The sequence below is a fragment of the Rana temporaria genome, chromosome 1 (assembly GCF_905171775.1).
Source record: "Rana temporaria chromosome 1, aRanTem1.1, whole genome shotgun sequence".
Classification (NCBI taxonomy): Eukaryota; Metazoa; Chordata; class Amphibia; order Anura; family Ranidae; genus Rana; species Rana temporaria.
The window spans coordinates 620,366,636-620,383,598 of NC_053489.1; the positions used below are offsets into that span (position 1 = coordinate 620,366,636).

The 16,963-nt window shown below is 44.5% G+C and overlaps 1 protein-coding gene across 2 annotated transcripts in view; it reads right to left on the minus strand.

The window, feature by feature from the left end:
* The window catches only part of CFAP99 (cilia and flagella associated protein 99), a 153,519-nt gene that overhangs the window by 53,365 nt on the left and 83,191 nt on the right, over nucleotides 1-16,963 (minus strand). For both annotated transcript variants that reach the window (XM_040335302.1, XM_040335303.1), the window contains 3 exons: nucleotides 15,749-15,832; nucleotides 13,723-13,811; nucleotides 1,052-1,256 (listed from right to left, as the gene is read on the minus strand). In XM_040335302.1, the coding sequence (XP_040191236.1) occupies nucleotides 1,052-1,256; nucleotides 13,723-13,811; nucleotides 15,749-15,832 (378 nt within the window). The remainder of the gene's footprint in view (nucleotides 1-1,051; nucleotides 1,257-13,722; nucleotides 13,812-15,748; nucleotides 15,833-16,963) is intronic.

The following is a 16,963-nucleotide window of genomic DNA, read 5'->3' on the forward strand; positions in this document are numbered from 1 at the left end:
CATGAAAACCTAGGGTTCCTCCAGAGATTGCGAGGGGTTCCTTGAGCAACTTTTGCCTTTTAGATAAGTAACTAATGACAACAACGATCGTTTTAGCTATGTGTAAGGGGTTTGTTCCCAATGGGGTAGATTCAGGAAAGAATTACGCCGGCGTATCCATAGATATGCCGCGTAATTCCAAAGCTGTGCCGGCTTATCTATTTTCTGTATTCAGAAAGCTAGATAAGCCGACATTAGCCTAAGATACGACTGGCATAAGTCTCTTATGCCGTCGTATCTTAGGGTGCATTCTCCCGCTGGCCGCTAGGTGGCGCTTCCGTAGTTGTCAGCGTAGAGTATGCAAATTACATACTTACGCCGATTCACAAACGTACGTGCGCCCGGCGTTCGTCTTTTACGTCGTTTGCGTTAAGGCTTTTTCCGCGTAAGGCTGCTCCTGCTATTAGGAGGCGCAGCCGATGTTAAGTATGGACGTCGTTTCCGCGTCGCGATTTCAAAATTTTACGTCGTTTGCGTAAGTCGTCCGTGAATGGCGCTGGATGCCATTTACGTTCAAGTCAAAGCCAATGACGTCCTTGCGACATCATTTACCGCAATGCACGTCGGGAAATTTTAGGGACGGTGCATGCATAGTACGTTCGGCGCGGGAACGCGCCTAATTTAAATGATCCACGTCCCCTACCGGATCATTTGAATTACGCGCGCTTACGCCGACCCCTTTTACTATACGCCGCCGCAAATTACGGAGCAAGTGCTTCGTGAATACAGCGCTTGCTCCTGTAATTTACGGCGGCGTAGCGTAAAGACGATACGCTGCGTCGCCGTATCAGTGCGCGCCCCGACCTGAATCTACCCCAATGTAAGGAGCATTCCTCCTAGTAACCATCACACTAAGGTATTGTAAGCTGTAGATCTATGAATTAGTAGGGGTACACTGAGCCCAGAAAATTTGCATTTGATCCTTGCAGTGCAAGTAGTGAAAATTTTCCTAGAGCTCGGTTTTAATTCACAAGTAGTGGTTCTTACAAATCTGCCAACTTCAGCACCTTACCTCCTCTTTCTTCATCACGGCCTTCTTCTTGTTCTCCTGGATGAGGTTTTGCCGGGCCAGAACAGCTTCCTCTCGGCTCAGCTTCCCTTCTAGCCTCCGGCACTCAATCTCGGCCAGCTGACGTTCCAGATCCTTCTCCCGCATTTGGCGCTGCCATTCCAGAAACTCGCTGGGGTCTCGGGCCCCATCCACCAGCTTCTCAATCCTAGAAACCAGATAGAAGTTTAAAGCCTAATCTCAGAAAAGATGTTCTTGGTTAGTTTTGGATGACTAAAATTTATTTTTGTCTTTGACCCCATTATTTGGGCATTTCTTTGTTTCCTGTCCCTGTGACACAAGACAATAAAAACAAAAACAAAACAATCTAACACTTCCTCACTCCACTAAAAATTGGATTTTTGACTTGCCCTATTGGTGTTCATCACAGGACAGATAGTTATTTTGGACTGTCAGGTTATGCTCCACCTCTAGGTAATTTGACACTGGCAAATAGCAAACCTTGACTCAGCCCAGCATATCCCCTCAAGACTACCCCCACAACATTAGCTTGTGGATGGGGCCACTTGCCTTGCGCGTGAGGGTACATTACATGCGTGTTAAAATTGTTAGGGACCCTCGGATTGCGCTGTTGAACATGCCAGTAGATAACATCCCGAGACATACGCAGATCCTAATTTATTTTATATTTTTAGAGGCCAAGATAGCCATAGTAACAGCTTGAAAGAGCCCTATAGTTGACTTGGCCCTGTTGAAGAACAAATTGTCTTTATGCTTTATGAACAAATTGTGAGTGTCCAACAGGATAACTAAGCATTTTTTGATAAGGTATTGAATCCCTGGCTTTCTTATTTACAAGTACCAGGTGTTTAATGCCAATTGGACATGTGGTCAGTGGCAGAGGCAGTTAGTGCTCAAAATTTGGGGGTGCAAACAAACTGAAAAATGCATCAATTGCAGCCTCACTTTGCCATCAATTGCAGCCACTGTGCCCATAAAATTCAGCCACTGTGCCCATCAAATGCAGCCACTGTGCCCATCAAATGCAGCCACTGTGCCCATCATATGCAGCCTGAGAGGCAGTTCAGTGTTAGCAAAGCAAATATTCACCCTTGTCTCCCTCACCTCCCTCCCTGGGTTTACCCTTTGTCTGTCTTGGAGGATAAAGCTATGGAGGACTATGTTGGTAACGCACTTTCTTGATGGTTCATCCGCAAATCCTCATCTTCTGCTGGTGCTGGCTTCTATGTGAAAAAGAGTGATGAACTGAGATCTTGTATCGATTTATAGGGGTCTCAATCGCATCATTGGGATTGGGAGCCATTGTAGGGATTGGAGGAGGGGGTTGGCAGACACTGAGCAGTTGGTAAGGTGGAAAAATATGCACTGTCACTGTACTAATGACACTGCCTCGGAATGGGTCAACATCAGGGGCGATTAAATGGTTAACTGTGTACCTAGCCAGTGTTTGTGAACTGTGTGGGAGGTGCTTGTAATTGGGTGACAAAATTACTGACAGAATGACGATCTGCCTAATGATTGACAGGTGCCAGCGAACATCGAGTCCACCGTACCCGCAGATCAGCTCCCACTGTATATAATCACAGCGGAAGCAGGTCGCCGGCCGCACATGCGAGCCCCAGACCCAGAAGTGCAGGATCACGTACTAGGTACGTGATCCTGCGCAGCAGAGCTGCCTTGCTGCCGTACATGTAAGTTATAAGGTCGGAAAGCGGTTAATGTGTGTTGAAGTCGAAGCAAGTGTAAATGAGCTCTTACAATGGGAGATAGTTTAATACTGGTGATTTTGCCACCAGCAAGGTGTCCCCGGCATCAGCATCACCAGTTGACATGGCTTTTACTAACTACTTCAAGACAGCCAAACCAAAGTTCAGGAGAAAAATCCATACATGGCATCAGAGGCAATCAACAGACTTTGTACCTTAAGCCCAGGTTCACACTGGGTACGATTTGCTTCGATTTGAGATGCGATTTCACATGTGAACTCGCATCTCAAATCGGCGGCATTTGCCGGCAATGACACTGTCCTAATCGGTGCGACGCCGCATCTGCGGCGATTTAAAAAAGTAGTACTACTTTTTGCGATTTCAGGCCGCGATTTACATTGACATCTGTGCAGAAACCTGCACAGATGTCTCTTAAATCGCGGCCGAAATCGGGACTGCCAGCGGGAGTTAAATCGTGCATGTTCAGCTGAACTCGCACGGCTTCACTCCCGCAGCCCAGTGTGAACCAGGGCTAAAATAGTGACAGAGAGGTTCCTCGTTAGCTTGTGCCTACTATTTACACAGGTCCGGACTGAGTCCGGCCGTCGTATCTATGCGCCTGATTCATAGAATCAGGTTACGCATAGATATCCCTAAGATCCGACAGGTGTAAGTGACTTACACCGTCGGATCTTAGGCCCCGTACACACGGCAGAGAAACTCGACGGGCAAAACACATAGTTTTGCTCGTCGAGTTCCTTGTTCGGCTGTCAGAAAACTCGTCGAGCCAAATGTTCCCATTGCCCAACGAGGAAATAGAGAACATGCTCTTTTTGGCTCGACGAGTTTCCCAACGTGTTTCTCGGCGAAAAGTGTACACACGACCGGTTTTCTCGGCAGAATACGTCTCCCATCGAGTTTCTTGCTGAATTCTGCCGAGAAAACCGGTCGTGTGTACGGGGCCTTAGGCTGCAATCTCACGCTGGCCGCTAGGTGGCGCTTCCGTTTGTATATGCGAGGAATATGCAAATGAGGAGTTACGCCGATTCATAAACGAACGACCGCCCGGCGCTTTTTTTTACGTCGTTTGTGTTCGGCTTTTTTTTCCGGCGTATAGTTACCCCTGCTATATGCGGTGTATACTATGTTAAGTATGGCCGTCATTCCCGGGTCGAATTTTGAATTTTTTACGTCGTTTGCGTAAGTCGTTCGCGAATACGGATGGACGTAATTTACGTTCACGTTGAAACCAATGACGTCCTAGCGACGTCATTTAGAGCAATGCACGCTGGGAAATTTGACGGACGGCGCATGCACAGTTCGTTCGGCAGGGGACGCGCCTGATTTAAATTTTACACGCCCCCTACCCACGGAATTTGAATTCGCCGGGGGATTTACGATACGCCGCCGCAAATTTACAGGCAAGTGCTTTCTGAATAAAGCACTTGCCTCAAAAACTTGCGGCGGCGTATCGTAAATGAGATAGGTTAGCGGATCTTTAGATCCGCGTAACCTATCTGAATCTAGCCCACTATGTCCCCCAAAGTATTCCCACCTACAGTATTTTCACTAAATGTTTGCATTTGACTGAAATGTACTTTTCATGAACTTTTTTTGTTTCATTTTTCTTTTTAGAAATTCATTCCTTGATGTCAAAGTTGCTAAAATCAACCCAAGGCAGACTCCTCGCTGCAAGGTCGTCATACCTTGAGTCATGTTGGCCTATAATTACAGGCTCTCGGTGCTTTACGGCTCAGTTACTGCTAGTGCTGCCATGTAGGTCACAGCAGAAAGCTCACGCTCTACAGAGCTGACAGAGTACCAGAAACCATCTCTCTTCTATGCCAGTTTTTAAAGCCATATGCAATTTTAATCACCTTAAATATATGCCTTTGTCTGCAGAAGGTGGTGCCAGATGGTGGCACAAATCAAGTCAGACATATCTGCCGGCATTTTTCAGCTTGTAAAAAATTAATATGCAGAAAATGATGGGTTAGCAGCCCACTGATTAATTGCAAGTTCTGTGAGTCTTATGATGATATAAAAGCAGATTCATGCTTAGCTTTGTGTATAGTTCGATGTATTCCCAGACTATACCCCCACCAACGTTCTGAAATGATAAAGAGGGACACCTTCTAGCAAACAGAATGTTGGAAAAGGACATGTCCCTGCCGCGGTCCTAGTTACATGGACCACAAAGATCTAATATGTAGAAAATGATTGGCTAAATCACACAAGTGTTTTTCTTTACCCCTAGTTTTCTTATATTTTATTTTTTCAAACTGACAAATGTACTAATATAGAGGCTAGAAGATAAAACATGTAATAACATACATTTGTATAGAGATGTACACATCAGACCTACCCTGTTATCCCAAAAATAAGCCCTTTTTGAAAAAAGATTATAAAATGTGCAGTGTGTCTCCTTTTGTAACTTTATTGTGGAAAATACCTTATTTACAGCCCCGGTGGGCGCTCACATGACCTGCCGGAGAACTTCTCCGCTCCTCCCGGCTGACATCAGCAGCCCCTTCCTCTGCAGTGCTCGGAGTGGGGTAGAAGAGCTCCGGCGGGTCATGTGAGCGCCCAGCGGGGCTGTAAACAAGGTATTTTCCACAATAAAGTTACAAAAGGAGACATGACACGGCTTCCAGCACGAATTTGGGAGACAACTTGGACACAACTTGAGTATGAATCATCAGGAAACTTACAAGGCAACTTCAAGTTGCCTCCAGGACAGTACAAGGCAACTTAAAGTTGCCTCCAGGACAGGAGGCTTTCCAGTGGCCAATCAAACAACAATCAGCTCTGGGGGAGGGAGGGGTTTGCTTGAGAAATGTATGTTCTCTTTCTGTAATATTGCTTCAGTTAAGACAGTGATCAGATTTCTGAGGCAACTTCCATTGAAATCAATGGGAACAAGTTGCCTACAAGTCGGATTGAAGTAGTACAGGAACCTTTTATGAAGTCAGAGCGACTTCAGTAGAGTACATTGTAACGGAATGGCCCGTGATACCCAGAGACTTTTGAAGGATGCGGGGTACTCCTGTGCCAGCTTCACTAATGACTCTTGGGTCTAGGGTCATCCTATGGCCATTAGGGGCATAGGATGACTGAGAAATTATATCTCGGATTACATGAGATGGGACAGAAATGATAATTCATGTATTGCAGGATATCTTGAGATATTACAAGTTGTTTGTTTATTCTGACCCCAACAGGTCAATAGAGTGACTCATTCAATGTGTAACATGGACTGTTGAGGTGCTAATTAAGTCTACCTGGCTGTAGTCATGGGGCTTGCTGTGATTACATTCTGTTGTCCATTGTGCTAATTAAGTCTGCTCCTAAGTTATTTCATTGTGTATGCTAATGACACTGTTTTGTGTGAAAATACTATTGATAATAGATGTGAAATGTGACTTGTCAGCTGTAGTAATTGATTCATGTAGATTTGGTGCCAGAAAGTCTGTCTAAGATGCGGATTGAGGGGGACTCGTTAAGCACCCACTGTGTGATGTTTTGGGTGGAGTGTTTCATTGTCCCTATGATTACTGCAGCATGCTTTGTAACTGTATAAAAACCTGAGAGTAGCTGTCTTGGGTTGGTGGAATGGAAAATCGTGAACGGCGTTAACCCCTGACCGTTACAATTGTTGGCTAAGTTTGGGATAATTCCATCGCCAGAAGAACAGCTACAAGGACACAGGACAATAGATGCTCAGTATGCACAGCTGAAGCGCTCTACCCTCAAGGACTTACTGGAGAGCCGGGGCAGACCGGCCAGCAACCATAAGAAAAGGGACATTATCGCAGAACTTGTCGAAATGGATAGAGCTGAAAGGCCCAGCGTAACAGACAGGACACTCGAGGAAGAAAGTTTTGATCGGGCTGTTAAACGAGGACTGGCACAGTATGGTCCTAATCCTCCACCGGAGATCATAGACCTGGTTATAGCAGCTGTGGATGCAACTTGGCTACATCAAAGAGGTGCTGCAGCAGCAGAAGTCACAGCAGCACCAACTGAAGAGAGAGGAGAGGTACAGATACCAGTCGCCATGGAAGAGGAATTCAGAAGGAGGTTACAAGAGATACGGATACAGCACAGAGGACCAGTATCAGAGGAGGCCCTGCTGGGATGGTCGGATGTGATTCATTGCCAACTCTGGAAGGAAGCGCTAGCTCTTGAGCAGCAACACCAGGGAAAGGTCCTCCCCTCCATCCATGTAAGGTACTGGCCGCAGTATGACATACGAATGCCGTTGTTGGGGGAACAACCGAAGCAGGAGTGGACAGCCGAGTTAAGCAGGCTGATCCGGGCAGAGATGCGGTTGGACGAAAGCTATAGAGCCCTCCGGTGGTATGTAGCCCAAGAGTGCCCGTGGTCAGCGGATGACAGCCCCATGGAAGGCTTTGACTATGATGGCCTGGGATTATTGTATTGGAGGATGTCCAGTGATCCTGAATCGGGGATGATCGGGAGTGGCGCTTGGAGGAAATAATGGAGCACAGAGAGCAAAAATTAAATGTCTCGGAAGGGCACTGGTTACAGGAAGATTTGGAGTTTCTGGCCATCCAGGAATGGGAGCTGGAGATCGCCTACAGACAGCTGCTAGACTCTGCTCAGCAGCAGGGTGGGGCTCCCCTTGCCTGGGACTATGAGGAAATTTCAAATGACAACACTGAAATCCTGGCTAATGAATCGGCAGTGGAAAATATGGAGATTGCCATCCCTAAAGCCGAAGCAGATGATGTGGAGTTCCAGGGAGCCGGGGCAGTTGGCCCCTCTCTCCAGCAACAAGCTGAGGTGGTAAAGCTTTTACTCCCAGCTGAATCACTGGCAGCAGGGCAGGATACTGCTGACCGCTGCACACAACTGCAGCTTGAGCTGATATCGGGGGATGGGACTGTGGTCTCCCCTCACAGCAACTCAGCAGAAGAGCTGGCAACAGAGCAGAGTGCCACGGCCCTCTGCTCTCAACTAGCAGAAGAGGGGGTTCCTGTGGCAGTGGATGGGACTTCAGTCTTCACTGACACAACCCCAGAAAATGGTGCGGCACTCAGACAGGAGGATGTCAGCTTTGCTTTGCAAGCATCGGGGGATTTTCACCAACCACAAGTGGATGGGACTTCAGTCTCCACTGGTATACCCCAGGGATGGGGGGCATTTGGCCCAGATCCCCAACAGCATGATGAACTGAGCCCAGTCACCCGGTCTTCTCTCCAGCGGCTGAAAGGACTCCAGGGAGAAGGGCAAGTCCAGGCCTCTCCCCAGCGGCAGGCATGTTCTCTGAGAGAGGCAGAGGTTGGCTGGGTGAGTAATGCTCTGTTTGGAACAATTTATTTGGGGTACTGTAGGGATACCAGTATTGGAGGAATGGAACTACTGACTAACTTCGGAGTCAACCCGTCTTGGGTCCCTTCCTGTGTTAGTCTCCCACCGAAAGGGGAGAGATGTAACGGAATGGCCCGTGATACCCAGTGACTTTTGAAGGATGCAGGTTACTCCTGTGCCAGCTTCACTAATGACTCTTGGGTCTAGGGTCATCCTATGGCCATTAGGGGCATAGGATGACTGAGAAATTATATCTCGGATTACATGAGATGGGACAGAAATTATAATTCATGTATTGCAGGATATCTTGTTATATTACAAGTTGTTTGTTTATTCTGACCCCAACAGGTCAATAGAGTGACTCATTCAATGTGTAACACGGGCTGTTGAGGTGCTAATTAAGTCTACCTGGCTGTAGTGATGGGGCTTGCTGTGATTACATTCTGTTGTCCATTGTGCTAATTAAGTCTGCTCCTAAGATATTTCATTGTGTATACTAATGACACTGTTTTGTGTGAAAATACTATTAATAATAGATGTGGAATGTGACTTGTCAGCTGTAGTAATTGATTCATGTAGATTCGGTGCCAGAAAGTCTGTCTAAGATGCGGATTGAGGGGGACTCGTTAAGCACCCATTGTGGGATGTTTTTGGTGGAGTGTTTCATTGTCCCTGTGATTACTGCAGCATACTTTGTAACCTGAGAGTTTACCATTAAAGCATTCATTCGTTTGACTCAGAGAACAGAGCTGTGTGTCTCGTTTATTCTGGGGAATGGAATGGGTCCTGTCTGCTGGATTGTCGGAGAAGCTGTCTTGAGTTGGTGGAATGGAAAATCGTGAATGGTGTTAACCCCTGACCGTTACATACATTAAGACTGCTCCATTCACTTCCATTGATTTTCTCAACTACACGACTTGGGACGATCTGGGGCAACTTCAAGTTGGATCCCAGGTCGCCCCTGTGTGAACCGGCTCTTATATAATCTTTTTACAAAACAGATTACATAATTTTACAATGAATTTAACCAATGTTTATTTTTGGGATTACGGAATGTCATAATGCTGACTCCTGAGTTGACAGAGGGAGAGGGGGAGAGAAGGCGGGACACAGGAAATGTTTTCAAAAACATTTTGTTGTTTTATTCCAGGTTTTTTAGAACAGAGAGAGGGGTAAATGACACAGCACAAGCACTGTGTCATCTATCATGCTTTAAAGGATCAGGGATATATATATATATATATATATATATATATATATATATATATATATATATATATATATATACAGTGAGGAAAATAAGTATTTGAACACCCTGCTATTTTGCAAGTTCTCCCACTTGGAAATCATGGAGGGGTCTGAAATTGTCATCGTAGGTGCATGTCCACTGTGAGAGACATAATCAAAAAAAAAAATTCCAGAAATCACAATTTATGATTTTTTAACTATTTATTTGTATGATACAGCTGCAAATAAGTATTTGAACACCTGTCTATCAGCTAGAATTCTGACCCTCAAAGACCTGTTAGTCTGCCTTTAAAATGTCCACCTTCACTCCATTTATTATCCTAAATTAGATGCACCTGTTTGAGGACATTAGCTGCATAAAGACACCTGTCCACCCCATACAAATCAGTAAGAATCCAACTACTAACATGGCCAAGACCAAAGAGCTGTCCAAAGACACTAGAGACAAAATTGTACACCTCCACAAGGCTGGAAAGGGCTACGGGGAAATTGCCAAGCAGCTTGGTGAAAAAAGGTCCACTGTTGGAGCAATCATTAGAAAATGGAAGAAGCTAAACATGACTGTCAATCTCCCTCGGACTGGGGCTCCATGCAAAATCTCACCTTGTGGGGTCTCAATGATCCTAAGAAAGGTGAGAAATCAGCCCAGGACTACACGGGAGGAGCTGGTCAATGACCTGAAAAGAGCTGGGACCACCGTTTCCAAGGTTACTGTTGGTAATACACTAAGACGTCATGGTTTGAAATCATGCATGGCACGGAAGGTTCCCCTGCTTAAACCAGCACATGTCAAGGCCCGTCTTAAGTTTGCCAATGACCATTTGGATGATCCAGAGGAGTCATGGGAGAAAGTCATGTGGTCAGATGAGACCAAAATAGAACTTTTTGGTCATAATTCCACTAACCGTGTTTGGAGGAAGAAGAATGATGAGTACCATCCCAAGAACACCATCCCTACTGTGAAGCATGGGGGTGGTAGCATCATGCTTTGGGGGTGTTTTTCTGCACATGGGACAGGGCGACTGCACTGTATTAAGGAGAGGATGACCGGGGGCCATGTATTCCGAGATTTTGGGCAACAACCTCCTTCCCTCAGTTAGAGCTTTGAAGATGGGTCAAGGCTGGGTCTTCCAACATGACAATGACCCGAAGCACACAGCCAGGATAACCAAGGAGTGGCTCTGTAAGAAGCATATCAAGGTTCTGGCGTGGCCTAGCCAGTCTCCAGACCTAAACCCAATAGAGAATCTTTGGAGGGAGCTCAAACTCTGTGTTTCTCAGCGACAGCCCAGAAACCTGACTGATCTAGAGAAGATCTGTGTGGAGGAGTGGGCCAAAATCCCTCCTCCAGTGTGTGCAAACCTGGTGAAAAACTACAAGAAACGTTTGACCTCTGTAATTGCAAACAAAGGCTACTGTACCAAATATTAACATTGATTTTCTCAGGTGTTCAAATACTTATTTGCAGCTGTATCATACAAATAAATCGTAAAAAAAATCATACATTGTGATTTCTGGATTTTTTTTTGATTATGTCTCTCACAGTGGACATGCACCTACGATAACAATTTCAGACCCCTCCATGATTTCCAAGTGGGAGAACTTGCAAAATAGCAGGGTGTTCAAATACTTATTTTCCTCACTGTATATATATATATATTATTTTTTTTTAGGGCTACAACCACTTTAAGATAGTCATGATGACATGATTGTATTTAAATAAATGTAGACTATTGTACATACCATGAATAAATAAGACATCCCCTGAACATAAGCCCTAGTGTGTTTTTTGGAGACAAAATATATATAAGAACCGGTCTTATTTTTAGGGAAACATGGTAAAAGAGGGACAACTGAGGATGCACAAGGGACAGAACGATTTGGTCTCAAAAGAGGGACAGTTCCTTCAAATGAGAGATAGTTAAAGTGGATGTAAACCCAAATTTTTTATTTTATTTTTTTGATGTCACAATGTACAGTATAAGATTTCCTATCATCTGTGCCCAGTCTTGCCACACAGAGTTAATCCAGCTCTGAGCAATCCTCTTTTATTGTTCAGTGAAATAAAACTGACTTGCCGAGAAAAACCTTAGTCCCTTCCGCCCCCTTGCTGTGAGTGACAGGTTATTTACATATCTCATGCACTAGCCCCGGAGACAGGCATTATTTTTTAATTCCCACCCCCACTCCTTTTCTGAAGTCATGTGGTTACTTTTCTGGATTTTGACTGGATGTTAGTGATCATAGCAGATTTTAGTGTAAGGAATACACAGGAAAAAAATGCATGTTGACAAGGGGAGTGTAGAGGAGGGCAGGAAGTCTACTGACTTTACGACTCCACCCACAGAGCTCCAGACAACAGATCCACCCACAGAATCTGCAGTTTTTTAGTTCTTATAACAGGCAGAGGGGAAACATTTGACAGGCAAGGATACATGCAGGAGGCATGTATATCCTTATAGATCAGCACTATGGCAGTAGTTTAGAAAGGATGAGAGTGGGTTTACATCCACTTTAAGAGCTATGTCAAACACCTGAACTAAGGCTGGCCTTACACAGAGCGAATTTCTTTCCTGCAACCACGTGTTGCGAAAATTTGCTTGATTCCCCCCATCAACACAGACATCATTGATGTGGGAATGCCTCCTGCCTAGTGATGACACAGAGACAAGCCCGCACAGCACCGCAGCGCAGTGGTGGGAACTGGATGCATGGGAGACCTTGCCTTGTCCACCTCCTGACCCCCTGCAATGCTCAGTAACCCCTACCTCTGGTTTAACTAAAGCTGGGTACACACGGGCCGAATGTCGGGAGTCATTTCCCAGTTAAATTTTTTTTTTAAACGGCCGACATTCGACCCGTTTGTATGTCGGCCATTTTGCCGGCTTCTGTCAGACATGCATGCTGGAAAACCAGCAGCCAACCGGCTCCCAATTAGCACTCTCAGCCAATGGAACACAACAGCTCAGCGGGAAGATCGCTGTACTTACTTTGCATAGTGAGTACAGAGGCTCCACCGGATAAACTTTGATACGTGTATGCCATGCTTAAATCAAGTTGGAGAATAAATACAAAATAATTACAATAGAAAATAAATCCTTGCTAAAGTAGGGCCTAAGACAGAAAAACAAATCACATAACTGTCATCGTCATTTTTCCTACACTACTTGGTCCCTACATCAGAAAAAGAATGCTAATACCAACTGTCCTGACAATTCATTGGCTGCATGCTTGTTGCAGGTAAGTGACTTCCCTAGTAGTAAAAGGAGGATAAGAATGACAGCTCCATAACCTAACCTTAACCTGAACCTAAAAAACAAACAGCAACAGCATATTCTCATATTTCTAACATAATAGTTTCTCTTTTTTTTTATTCTTTAGTAGAATCAGTATGACAAATCCAAGACTCAAATAATCATAGAACATGAGAGGGTACAATACGTGAGGCACGACAAAGTGGTGAGTATGATCACAAATGTGTTGAGGGCACTGGGCAAAGAGGAATACAAAGTGTAAACTGGTAGTCTATGAAAAGTATCCAGATTTTACTTTCTGCCGGCCTAAGTAAATAATAGTTTGCCTTTAAAGTACACCTGTTGCCTTTTGTTTTTTATTCAAAGACAATGTTGAAAATTTTGCTCCTCTTTCAGGTTCCTATTGCTATGTGTTTCCCCGTTGGGGACGTTTCTCTTTACTACCTGAATGACAGACACAATGGGGTTGATTTACTAAAATTGTAGAGTGCAAAATCTGGTGCAGCTCTGCCTAGAAACCAATCTGCTTTTGAATTTTTTTTTTTTTTCAAAGCTTAATAGAACAAGCTGAACTTAGAAGCTGATTGGCTACCATGCACAGCTGCACCAGATGTTGCACTATCCAATTGTAGTAAATCAACCCCAATAAGTGGGAGAAACACACTGCCTAAAGACTGCAACAGGCAAGTATTTTAAATACAAAATAGCAAAAAATGTAAGTAGAACTAAAGCCTCCAATAACAAAACCACAAGCAGGCAGGCTCTTTATTGCAGAAGAGTCATGCAATGTCTCCTCTGCAATAAAATAAAACTACCTGCCTGCTTGCTGTCTTCTTTTGAATGTTTTGCAGAGCTGCGCATGCACAGCATGTTTATATTCCGGCATAGATCCTGTATACCGGGATAAATTAACTTCTGCGCATGTGCATGAGTAACACCAATAAAGACGTCTACAGCCTGGCACCTGGAAGAAGCTGGGTAGAAGATGGCGGCACTGTCAAAGGACCATAAATTGTAGAAGAGAAGTATTGTGGATAATTGCAATAAAAGCCTGACAGTAGCTGTAACCCTTCCCAGCTGTATGGGTAATAGGAGGTATTTAAACATGTACCTGCGTAGTTCTTTTTCCACCTGCCGCTGGTATAGAGCGCCCTCTCGTAATATCGCTGTTGCATTCAGTTTTACTGGTACATTGTCCACCTAGGAGCAGAAATAAGCATGTTAGTGTACCATCGGCCGAACTTAGGCAATGCCGTATCATTTTGCTCAAAATGAATATATATGTACAAAGCTAGTCAAAAGTAACATCTAAAGTGCTGTCATTGATGTAAAACAATCAGACACCCCAGTGGGTAATCTAGACTAGTTGTCTTTGTCCTCTTTGTTCTCTTAAGGCCCATATACACGATCAGACTTTTCGTCAACATTGGTCCGACGGACGTGTTTTATCGGACATTCCGACCGTCTGTATGCTCCATCGGACAATTGTTTTTTCTTTTTCAAAAGACAAATGTTCGCTGTGCGTGCTCTCAAACTTTTCGACAACAAATGTCCGATGGAGCATCATCCGATCCTGTGTACACAAGTCCATCAGAATAAAGTCCAAAGTAGAAACACGCATGCTCCGAACCATTGCTACAAATCAGACAACAATAGCAGAAGTTGCCCAAAGGGTGGCGGTAAAGAGCTGAAAAACCACGTGATTTGGTGAATGTTGGCTGAAAAAGTTCTGCCATGTGTATGCATACCAAGTTCACGGCCAACGCCCATTCGGAGCAAAATCCACGGAAGAGTTAGATGGAACTCTGATCGTGTATATGAGGCTTTAGTTGAATGACCTCTAGCATTATTCAGTCTGGAAACATAAGGACATGGGGTTGCTTTGCTAAAGGCAAATAGACTGTGTACGCTGCAATTGCAGTTGCTCCAGAGCTTAGCAATTGAGGTAAATCTTCACTTTGCAAAGAATACCCAATCAAGTGCAAGGAAAATGAAAAAAAATAATGTTTTGCTCACACATAATTGGAAGATGAAAGTCAGCAGAGCTTCTGCTCATTTACTATGCTCTGGTGCAACTGCTCTTTGTTAAGTGAATGTTCTTTTTGCCTTTAGTAAATTAACCCCATAGTGTTAGTGCCGGGCATAACTCTCCTATCTGAGGGCATGTCATTATGGCGGCACCCTGTACTAACAGTGTAAGGATGCAGCGCACACTTGCGAACTGTCACTGTAATCAGTGTATGCGGGGGGAGGAAGAAGGGCAGGCAGCAGAGCAGCACGGAACGTTATTGGTAGCAACAGGAAAGATCTCTAATCTCTGGTTTGAATGAATCAGCCAAATGGCTCCATCCAGTTACCCAATCAAATCATACATCTTGCTAGATCCCTCCCTATTAGATTGCACGTTCTCACAGTTACGGTCCTCTTAAAGCAGTCTATAGATTATTTGATTTTCTTTTCTTTTGGGTGGAAGGAAAGAAAATCGTTAGATTGTCCCAGCAACACAGTCAGCGGTGGAGGGTTAGAGGGGAGCCTTCCTGGGTGGCAGAACACAATGATTACTGCTAGTGGCTATAGCCGCAGGTAGTAATTGAATGTAAATTTATCAAACAGGCTGGCTGTACCAAAGTCAATCGATGGATGAACAATCAGCCTGCTTATGGATGGCTCAAATCTCGGCTGGTCCCTGTATGGCCGGCTTAACACCCTTGTATCGAATTGTATTTTAATTCTACTGTCTACCTCTATATTGTAAAGTGCTGTGCAAACTGTTGGCGCTATATAAATCCTGTATAATAATAACAAAGGAGTAAAGGGTCAGTTGGGTTCTATTTGTGATATATATGCTCTTTAATCCATGCTTATTAAAAAAATAATTAGCTGCGGGATCTGTTTTCATTTTACGGTCTCATCAGAGCTTGTTCTTTTTAATTTAGATTAAGATTCAATTAGATTAAACAAAAATAATCTCATGATTTTTCTAGAATTGGCTGTAAAACTAAGCACAGCTAAATACTGGAATCAGAGCAAAGTACCTGCCATAAGGGAATGGTTGCTGCTTATTTTGGCCCTGGCTGAAAGTTTTCCTTTAGATTGGCCAACAAGGATATTGTATTAATTAAGTGATAAGCTTTTACCTTCTTTAGCGACACTTGCTGAGCTTTCGTTTTATTAAAAGCCAGTTTATTATCTTCTTCTTTCATTATTTCTGACAAAACACGCTATAAAAAGAAAAAAAGAAGGCACTTTACAAACCATATTATTTAAGTAGCAGCAATAGCATACAGAGAATTATGGGATTGCAACTGAATTTCCTCTGCTTGTGGCTTGGATTCGATATATGCAACATAGGCTTGTGCCACAGATGGTATGATATCAATACACAGCACTGCCAGATTATTGTATATATGGCATCCACTGCATTGGGCTGGTTGGTAAATATATCTTTTTGGACAAGAATGGTAACACCCCGACTCAGATTGGGAGGAAATCCTGGAGGGTGTTAAAACAGCATCTCCTAAAATGTCGGATAGATTAACACAATTATTTATCATTCACAGAACTTACCTGACACCACAAAGGTTAGCTCGTTTTCAGCCAACACGTAGTCCATTATGCCCTCTTTGTGCCTCAGCCCCAGAAACATTTTATCATCTGCTCTGGAACTGTCCAAATAAGCAAACGTACTGGCTCCATGTTGTCCACTTCCTACACAATATGATGGGTTCTCCTGTTGTCCCAGACCCGAAACTATGCCTACTGGGTTTATTGCCGGATGCAGAGGTAGACAGATTCTGGGCCACATTTATATATGAGACTCTCTTTTTGGCACGGAAGGTTGTGGCCCGGACCTGAATGCAGGCATTATCCCCCACAATTCAGAACTGGAAAAGGGATGTCAAAGATACTTCCATTTAAGAACCTGATTTATACCTGTGACAGGGGTCACTTTGGGTGGGGGGTTTGTGCAACTCAGCTTACCTTGGAGAGCTCTGGAAACTCTGGGCCATATTCCCGTAGATTTCCGGCGGGCGTCGCATAAGCCATTTACACTACGCCGCCCCAACCTACAGGAGCAAGTGCTGTATTCCCCAAACACTTGCTCCGTAGTTTGGGGCGGCGTAGTGTAATTGGCCCGGCGTATCCCCGCGTATTTCAAAGGGGGCGGCTTATATTTAAATTAAGCGCGCCCCCGTTTCGATCGAACTGCGCATGCGCCGGGCTAAAAATAACCCAGTGCGCATGCTCCAGTTCTCGGTGGAAAACGTCAATGACGCGGACGTGTGCGTTATTGACGTAAAGTCGTATTCAAGAAAAGACGACGCGGACCCGACGCCATACTTAACATGGCA